General features: G+C 47.0%; 1 protein-coding gene across 1 annotated transcript in view; it reads right to left on the reverse strand.

Annotated features, from left to right (window-relative positions):
* Nucleotides 1-804: 804 nt before the first annotated feature.
* The window catches only part of cbl (Cbl proto-oncogene, E3 ubiquitin protein ligase), a gene marked incomplete at its 3' end in the record, with an annotated part of 25,469 nt that continues 16,273 nt past the window's right edge, over nucleotides 805-10,000 (reverse strand). The window contains exons 6-14 of the mRNA XM_083694751.1: nucleotides 6,061-6,198; nucleotides 5,178-5,265; nucleotides 4,890-5,021; nucleotides 4,554-4,775; nucleotides 2,750-2,881; nucleotides 2,209-2,586; nucleotides 1,868-1,962; nucleotides 1,106-1,288; nucleotides 805-919 (exon numbers count right to left, since the gene is read on the reverse strand). Coding sequence (XP_083550877.1) covers nucleotides 805-919; nucleotides 1,106-1,288; nucleotides 1,868-1,962; nucleotides 2,209-2,586; nucleotides 2,750-2,881; nucleotides 4,554-4,775; nucleotides 4,890-5,021; nucleotides 5,178-5,265; nucleotides 6,061-6,198 — 1,483 coding nt within the window. The remainder of the gene's footprint in view (nucleotides 920-1,105; nucleotides 1,289-1,867; nucleotides 1,963-2,208; nucleotides 2,587-2,749; nucleotides 2,882-4,553; nucleotides 4,776-4,889; nucleotides 5,022-5,177; nucleotides 5,266-6,060; nucleotides 6,199-10,000) is intronic.

Genomic DNA, 10,000 nt, shown 5'->3' on the forward strand with positions numbered 1-10,000 from the left:
CGAGAAGATGAGGGATTGACAGGGATGGTCACCAGTGGAGGCTGGTGGAGGTAGACGGGAGGACGGGCTCATTGTAATGTATGGAATGGAATTAGATGTGTTTGATACCATTCCTAATTCCATACAATGCATTACAATGAGCCCATCCTCCAATTTCTACCTCCACTGGTATACAGGCTGTCTAGGTGGGGGGTGGGGGGGGGGGAAATCGGGTGCGTACGCACCGGCCGACTTGGAGCAGTTTGCAACGACCAGTGCTCCTAGTGACTGACTGAGTGATTGAGACAGCATGTGCTCATAAGGCTCTCCACAGTCAAGTAGGAATATCGGAGGAACCATTGAGAGACAAGTGGTCTTTTCCAATGTGTTAAAAACCGCTAGAGGGCTCTGCCAGTACGTGAATTATGCCTGTGTGACATCCACAGCCTGAGACATAGGATACTTGGATGTCATACTTTTGAAAGATGGATTGGTGAAAAAATTCTGTTCTGTTTGACTGAATTGAAAACATCTTATGGAATCACCTAAACAATGTTTTTATTGCTCACAGTTGAGATTCTGCCATAATCTGATTTCCATTGAACATGTAAAATGATTTATAGCTTATATGATTGATATAACACATGCTATTTTCTAAACTTTTATAAAAACACATGAAACCTACATAACTAAATTCATTTGTCCTGAAAAGGAAAATGTATTACACTTGTTAGCTCATTTTTGTTGGACTGTTATAAAAGATGAATTTATGGAAAGGGGGAGGGAATTCTGAAAAACAGAAAATGAGGTCAAGACTTGGGAAGGTTAATTGCCTGAGTCTCTGGCAAGCTGTGGTGTGGAGGTGGACCGGGCCTGGGCCTGGACGTCATACATAGCTTCATACATCTGAGGTCCTTCATCTAGGTGACTCAGCAGAGGCCTGCAATAACAACCACACACACACACACACACACACACACACACACACACACACACACACACAAAAGAACAACATTTAAAAAAAGAACCTAATTGAATTTGAAGTAGTTCCAATGTTCTATCATCTAAAATAGGTATTTGTGAGTGTGTGAGTGGGTGTGCAGGCTGACATCAGAGCGGTGTTTACCATGAGTTGAGCATGCTGGGCTGGGACTGGGACTGGGTCTGGGGGTGTCGGGGTGCCGTCTCCACTACGGGGGGGGCCGTCAGGTGGGGCAGGATGGGTCGGGAGCAGGGGGTCATGTACTCTGACTCCTCGTCACTCTCATAGGCCTCGTCCCCCGTCATGGGCATCAGGGATGGGTGGGGTCTGGCAACATGGGGACAGGGACGCTGACTACACAATACATACAGTACAGGACACAAAATCACTTAGAATAACAGCACTTTTAAAATGTATATTTAGCAGACACTCTAAAGCAATATATCTTATAGCGATATATAATAACCGCACACAATTTAGGTAAGCCAGACTACCACACAGCTGGAACAAGTGAGGAGAGAGAGGGAGATGTAGTGTAGAAAGAGAGGGGAGAGACGGAGGAGGAGAGGAATGACAAAAGTAGAGGAGAGAAAAGACAGAGGAGAAGGAAAGGAGAGACGGAGGAGAGGAGAGGAGACAGAGGAGGAGAGTAGAGACGGAGGAGGAGAGGAGAGACGGGAGGAGGAGAGGAGAGACAGAGGAGGAGAGGAGAGACAGAGGAGGAGAGGAGACAGAGGAGGAGAGGAGAGACAGGAGGAGGAGAGGAGAGACAGAAGAGGAGAGGAGACAGAGGAGGAGAGGAGAGACAGAGGAGAGACAGAGGAGGAGAGGAGAGACAGAGGAGAGACAGAGGAGGAGAGGAGAGACAGAGGAAGAGAGAAGGAAGGGAAAAAGAGGGGACGGAACCTTGATGCCATAGCATAGATAGCATTGGCTGACGATGAGGGCTTGACTTTGGGGTTGTCATAGTCCTGACTAGCCAAGGCGGTCGCTCCGAAACTCTGGAGAGGAACATGTCATACAGAAGACAAGTGAGGTTCTAGGAAGTGATTATTCAAAATACATTCCATATAAAAAAAACACATTAACAACTATGTAGGAAGCAGGGAAAGCAGAAATCTGAGGAAGGGCCCATTGTTATGCATGGAACGGAATGAGGAATGGTATCAAACACACGTGTTCCATGCATTACAATGAGCCCATCCTCTGATTTCTACCTCCACCAGCCTCTTTGGTAGCAGACTCACCAGCTGATGATCCAGACTGAGGGTGCTGTTGTTCCTCTGTCCGTCTGTTCGTCCGTCCAGGGCAGAGGGCAGGGCCAATGGGAGGGAGTGTCTGTTGGAGAGCTCTCGGACCCCCCGTGTCTCGCTCAGGCTGGTAGCCTGGGTCTGGGTGGGGGCCTTGGGGACGGGCCGGTGGTTCCAGTCAGCCATGCCACGGTTGGGGGGCGCAGGGGGGAGCTTGTCTCGGAGGAGGGGTTCCCCAGGGGTGCAAGGTAGGGGCCGCCTCTGGAGACGACCATCATTCCCGGCAGAGTGGGGGCGGTCTGGGGGAGGAGGGGGAGGGAGGTCCCTCAGCGCTGGGAGGAGGGGTAACGGCTTGTCCTTATGATGGGACGAGGCCTATGGCAGAGATAGAGGAAGGTAAGTAAAGACCGGAAGAGGCTGGTGGAGGTAGAAATCACAGGACGGGCTCATTGGCATTACAATGCCACGATTCTCTCTCTCTCTCTCTCTATAGAAGACATGTTAGGAGGACATTAACGTGCGTGTATATTGAGCTTGCCTTGGACGTGGCCCCAGGGCTGGAGGCCCCGGGGGGGTTGGGCGGCCTGTGCTGCAGCAGGTCCAGGCGGGGGGGCACAGGGGGCAGGGAGGACTGGGGTCCCAGGGACATGGGCGATGGGGGGCGCTCCACCTGAAAACAATTAATCCACTTTTTCAATGTACTGGTCATAACAACCCTGCACCCGCACAGCTCAAAACACACATCTAACCTGACTAACCTGGATAAATGAAGGCTAAATAAAATAAAACTCGCCAGGAAGTTCTCACCTCACTGATACCAGAGATTGTATACAACAGAGATATGCCAGTTCGCTGATTTACTATTGGTTTTGCGAGAGATGGGGAAGAGGGCGCCAGTCTCACATAGGGTATACATTTCTGACCAATTACCAAGCAGTTATAGATTAGCGTTACGGACAGTGGTTCTTGCTAGGTTCGAGTCTTTCTCACACATCCCTAGGAACGTGTGTGTCTAAGACTAGGTCGGGAAGGCTAGGACAGAGCCAAATAAAGTGTCTTTTTAGGCCATTACAACTTTGAACAATCAAATAACATGATTAATATGAACGATATGAAAAACCAAAAGGAAAAGTTGCTAATCCGTATCATTTTTGTGGGAGTGGAGTTCTTGTCCTGCTCTTCCATAGACGACCTGGTCTCCTTATTGAAAATAGAAGCATTGCCAAGATTGCGGCAGACTGAACCGGCTTTCTTTAAAGAGGTTTTGCTGTTACTCTCCAACGTCTGAGGAAGAACTAAGAGCAGCTCAAAGACGTGTACCGGTGTCAACAACATTCATTCATACATTCATCTCAACAACATTCATTCATACATTCATCTCAACAACATTCATTCATACATTCATCCTTCCACGGGTTGAGTTTTGAAAGAGCAACAAACAGACACATGAAAGCTGGAGAATCACAGCAGGAGAGAGAGAGATAAAGAGATACAGAGGGAGGGTTTCCCCAGAACACAGAACTGAGCACAAGATTTCCTCCTTGAATGAGTCTAGAGAGCTTTCTCTTCCTCTTTCTGTAGTGCCACCTCACCTTGGTATAGGCCAGCTTGCCTTACCCCCCTCACCTTGGTATAGGCCAGCTTGCCCTACCCCCTTCACCTTGGTATAGGCCAGCTTGCCCTACCCCCCTCACCTTGGTATAGGCCAGCTTGCCTTACCCCCCTCACCTTGGTATAGGCCAGCTTGCCTTACCCCCCTCACCTTGGTATAGGCCAGCTTGCCCTACCCCCTTCACCTTGGTATAGGCCAGCTTGCCTTACCCCCCTCACCTTGGTATAGGCCAGCTTGCCCTACCCCCCTTCACCTTGGTATAGGCCAGCTTGCCTTACCCCCCTCACCTTGGTATAGGCCAGCTTGCCCTACCCCCTTCACCTTGGTATAGGCCAGCTTGCCTTACCCCCCTCACCTTGGTATAGGCCAGCTTGCCCTACCCCCCTCACCTTGGTATAGGCCAGCTTGCCCTACCCCCCTCACCTTGGTATAGGCCAGCTTGCCTTACCCCCCTCACCTTGGTATAGGCCAGCTTGCCCTACCCCCCTCACCTTGGTATAGGCCAGCTTGCCCTACCCCCCTCACCTTGGTATAGGCCAGCTTGCCCTACCCCCCTTCACCTTGGTATAGGCCAGCTTGCCTTACCCCCCTCACCTTGGTATAGGCCAGCTTGCCCTACCCCCCTCACCTTGGTATAGGCCAGCTTGCCCTACCCCCCTCACCTTGGTATAGGCCAGCTTGCCTTACCCCCCTCACCTTGGTATAGGCCAGCTTGCCCTACCCCCCTCACCTTGGTACAGGCCAGCTTGCTCATCATGAGGTGGGGGTCTTCTAGCCGGTCATCGTCGTCATCGTCATAGCTGGGTGATGGGGCCCCCTCTGCCCCGAACATGCCCCTGCAGCCTCCGTATGAAAGCCCGCTGTTGTCCTTGGGGTCAAAGGGGTCAACTACGATTGGTTCTGTACCCTTGATCTCACACCTGCAGAACGGACAGCCCTGACCCTCTGACTCCTGATGGAGAGAGAGAAGGACAGAAAGAGAGAGAGAGGGAGACATGAGGTAGATGCATGTGTAACCCAGACCAGCAGCAGTGTGTATGACACAAAGAGCACCTCCCTCTCCTACCTGCCAGGCTGTCAGACAGGAAGTACACATCAGGTGACCGCAGGGCTCTATCTTCACATCCTTGTCGTTCTCTGCACAGATCTTACACAGCTGGAACGTGGAACCCATCTCACAGTACAGCTCATATTGTTCCTTAGAAGAGAGACACATACACAGGGTTCCTCACTATATGGACACAGAGGTGGAAGTGTTTTGCTTTACATTTAAGTGTCATCATTTTATTATCATACAAAACCACACACAGACACAGACACAGACACAGACACAGACACAGACACAGACACAGACCTGTGTGACTTTGATGTGGTCCTGGGGCGAGGGCTCACAGAGTCCTGTCAGGTCCGGGTTCTGGGTTCGACCGTCAGGAAAGAGGTAGCTTGACGGGGGAGGAGAGACATACAGACACAATGGGTCAACGTGTAGAACCTCTTGTTGTGTTTGTTGTCGTCGTTATTCTCTCCTATTCCTATCCTTCCGTATTTCACTGCCCTGTCGAGTGGTCGCTCGTCTCAAACATTCCACTGTACCCTTTACGTCCATGTAGCCTGTGCACATGAGAAGTAGACGTTGATTTGATCTGAGTTGTATACAGACACACTGTAGAGTAGAAGGAGGATGCAGTCAACGACATGTAGCACCACCACTACATAGACCAGTGGGTCTGTCTTTGTCCACTTCTCTCATTGAACTTGATTTGCTGTATAATTAGAGTGGTTTACACAACGTAATACAGTATCCAGGCCATGCAGCAGTGCTTGACAAATGCTTAGCAGACCTCATGTGTTGGCTAACCTTTCATGGACTGACTCAGCATAGGATTACAGACTAACCACACTTACAACAGTAGAGTTATTCAAACAAAACAAAGGAATGAGACAGAGTAGGAGCCGGTGACTTCACATGACTTATGGACATGTCCTCCTGCTCCTACTATGAGAACAGACACAGGCCCTGGAGATGCAACTTGAGATGGGCTGGTTTGAGTCTAATGGCAGAGAGACTTCAAAAAAGTCAGATCAACTCTTGGGTAGGGACATAGGGAGGGAGGGAGGGAGGGAGGGGGTTGGTGGTGGGGGGGGGGGGGGGGGAGAGAAAGAGAGAAAGAGTGAGAGAGAGATAGAGGGACAGAGCAAAAAAACAGCGAGGGAAAGAGAGAGGTTGTTGAACTCACAATCCTTCCCTGAAGCCGTCTATGAGGGCCTGGAAGAGGGGTTTGTTGTGGGGGATGGTCTGCAGGATGTTGCCGTCTGCAGTGACGTAGCCGATGGCCCACTGGCCCAGCCGAGTACAGCTGAGTCTGAAGATGTAGCTGGGACACACAGGGTGGATGATGGGAACAAGTCAACTACATGTGTATCAATTTATAGTACTGATATACATATATATATATATATATATAAATGTAGCAATTTATAGTACTAAGATATACAGTGCCCTGTGTAAGTAATGGAACAGTGAATAATTTGTTCTTCTTTTGGCTCTACACTCCAAAGGTTTGTGTTTGAAATCAAACAAACAATCACTGTGAGGTTAAAGTAGAGATTCTCAGCTTTTATTTGATGGTACCAGTTAATCAACCAACTCTACCACTGCAGGTATAAGAGAGCTGTCAATAGTATTGATTCTAGGATTTGCGTTTGCCTTTGGAGTCTGCTATTGGTGTCCGTCAACATGAGGACCAAGTGGTGTTAATGAAAGTCAAGGAAGCCTTTATTAGGCTGAAAAATCTGAAAAAGACTTAGGCATGCCAAAATCAACAGTTTAGAACATCATTAAAAATAAAGCACTGGTGAGCTCAGCAATCGCAAAATGGGTTAATTGGCCAAGGACTTGTATAGTGGATGACAGAAGAATGCTCACCATAATTAAGAAAATCCCCAAAACAACTGTTCCACAGATCAGGAGCACTCTCCAGAAGGTTGGCTTGAATGTGTCAGAGACTACCATCTGCAGAATGCATCACTAGCCAAACTACAGAGGCTTCACTGCAACATGCAAACCACTAGTTATCCTCAAAAAGGCTGGTCAATTACAGTTCGCTAAAAAGTACCTAAAAAGCCTGCTGAGGTCTGGAAAAAAGTCATGTGGACAGATAATATTAATATTATCATGTACCAGAGTGATTGCAAGTGGGAAGTTTGGAGAAAAAAGGATCTGCCCAAAGATTTACAGCATACCACCACACCTGTGAAACATGGTGCAGCGGGTGTTAAGTTTGGGCATGTATAGCTGCCACTAGAACTGGCTAACTTGTCTTCATTGATGATGTAACTGCTGATGGCAGCAGCTGAATGTATTCAAGTTAATTGGATGGCGCTACACCATACAGTAAGACAATGACCCAAAACATACTGCCATAGCATCTAGGGAGTTTTTCAGGGCCAAAAAGTAAAGTTCTTGACTGGTCGAGTCAATCTTCCGATTTAAATCTAATTGAATATGCATTTCATTTCCTGATGAAAAGATGTTAGGCAAAAAGACCTAAAAAAGAACAACAACTGAAGATGGCTGCAGTACAGGCCTGGCAGAGCATCACCAGAGAAGATACCCAGCGTCTGTTGGGTCAATGGGCCGCAGACTACAGGTAGTTATTGCATGCAAAGATTGTCGACCAGATACTAAACATGAGTGCTTAACTTGGACTTAAAATCTACTTTTGGGTACCCTAAAATAGGGGGACTATGCATAAAAGTGTTGGTATTTTTGAACGGTGAAACCAATATGTGCACAAATACCATAAAATAAAAGAGAATCTGAGAATCTCATATTACTTGTTTGATTTCAGAGCCAAAATAAGAAAAAAAGTATCAACTTCCAATTACTTACGGAAGGCACTGTCTATATTTTATATATATATATAACTAAATTTGCGGGTTCGGTTTATTGGTTTTTCTCTGCGTGATATCTGGTCGAGCGTACTCGTGTTAATCAATCTGCGTGGGGTGTCGGGGGCAGGTCCATAAAGAGCGACCCATGCATCACCATGCCGACTGACGTCAGTCCCGTCTCCGAAGCCTGAATCCATCTATTGAAGCTAAGTGCCATACAGCACGATGCAGTGCCATGCTGTTCCGTGTCCCACTGCGGGAGCTTGCTGGTGCCTTCTGTGTTGCTTAGTGTTCATGAGTAGATTGAGAGGCTTAGTGCCTTGGCATGGGTGGTGTGTGCGGGCACTTTTTAAAACCTTCTTAGTTGAAGTGGTGGGATAAGTTCAACCTCACAGGCAGCATCCTGACTGTAATACACAACCATTTTCCATCTACATCAAGAATTTGATACTTTCATATTATTATTATTGCTGCTATTCTTATTTTATGCCTTAAATTTTGCTGTCTTGTACATTTGTTTAGTATATATTGTATATTCTTTTGTATTGTATATTTTACATTGGTTGGCATTCTGCGGACAGCAAAGTAAGAATTTCGTTGTACAGGGAAACATGTTTTCTACTGTGCCAATGATAATAAACACTTTGAATCTTGAATCTTGAAAGCAATGGACTGTTTTGTAGAAGTGATATATTACTGTAGCAGGGCATAGTGTGGTGTGTTAATCCTGGGCGATTCATGACTCACGTCTGCAATACCACACTTCCAGCAGTATGTTAAGTGTTTCACCCGTGGATGTAAAACCGATTGATCTGTTCTATGGGAATGTTAGGAATGGTTACAAAGCCAATCAATAAACCACAGATAGGCGGATGTGATCACAACAGTCCTTCTGTTACCATCCTATCGCCAGATACTGAAATCAAGATCATTACGGGTTGGGATGATGGTGGTGGTGTAAGGACCCGACAACAACAACAACAACAACAACAACTCATGAGAGGCTCAACTCACAACCATGATTGGCCAGAACCATTAAAGAAACAACCCTGTCCAGACATCTGAACACACAAACAAACTGAACCGCTAGGTAGTATGTATCTAATAGATGGAATATATTTGTAATAACTGTTAAAATGAATAAAAAAAGGGCCGCTTAGTGGCGTAACACACTAATGAAAATACCACATAATCGCAAGGTTCCTGGGTCGACTGCGACCCTCGACATGTCATCCCTCCTTTCTCTCACTCTATCTCTCATCCTTCCTTCCTGTGTCTATCCTAATAAAGCAGAAATTCCCTAAAACATATTGAAAAAAAAGAAAAAAGAACAGCAAAGTAAGCAAAACAAGCAAAGTACTTAGGCTCTCTGATGAGGGTGGGGAGGTGGCTGGGCAAAAAAACAAACAAACAAACAAAATATTAAATAAATAATAAAAAATAAATAAATAAAAATTAAAAAACTGAACCGCTTCTATGCCAGATATGGGAGTCGTCCCTGTCAACACGGAGCAGAGAAGTGAGGGCGCATCAATCTCCATATCCTCTGAGGAAGTGGGCCGTGTCCCAAATAAATACTTGCAAATCCGTAGGACCTGATAGACTGGAGGGCAATACTCTACAGAGATGTAGAGAACAGCTAAGCCCTGTGTTCGACCCCTAGACCTACCCCCTATTCTCTAGACCCAGTTGGATGGGGTGTGTGGACTCGGTTCCAAATCAATCCCTATCCTCTCTACCCCTTAAAGACTAGGGTCTAGACACTCCTCTAGATCTGATAGGTCTGGATAAATGTTAGCAATATGGCGAACATTCCACCCAGCCAATCAGAGGGCAAGGTGGAGCTGATAACATGTTGCTTACACCTATCCACTCTTCTCAGATCTACAGAAGTGTCTAGGGCTTAGAGGCTCAGGCTAATGGCTGATTCGGAACTGAGCACACTCACCCCATTCAACATGGACACCAACCAGTCAACAAGAAGTGTTAGTGAGGCGGAGGAGGATGCAAAGAGAACCAGAAGAGACCAGAGGTTGGGTGGGTGTGTGTGTGTGTGTGTGTGTGTGCCCAGCGTGCGCGCGTGTATAAGCTCATGACATAACTAAGACTGAGAATACACAGGAATGGTGCAGGCATAACAGTAAGCCATTGTTCTAGATGGTGAGAGTACAGGGCACCAAGGTTTGAGTCAGTGACCATCACCTATTGTGTTGAACAAGGCTAAATGGGCAGCAATACTACAGCCTAATGAACTAACGAACGTACCGTATGAGAATATCCCCC

This window comes from Argentina silus (assembly GCF_951799395.1).
Source record: "Argentina silus genome assembly, chromosome: X".
NCBI classification, from domain to species: Eukaryota; Metazoa; Chordata; class Actinopteri; order Argentiniformes; family Argentinidae; genus Argentina; species Argentina silus.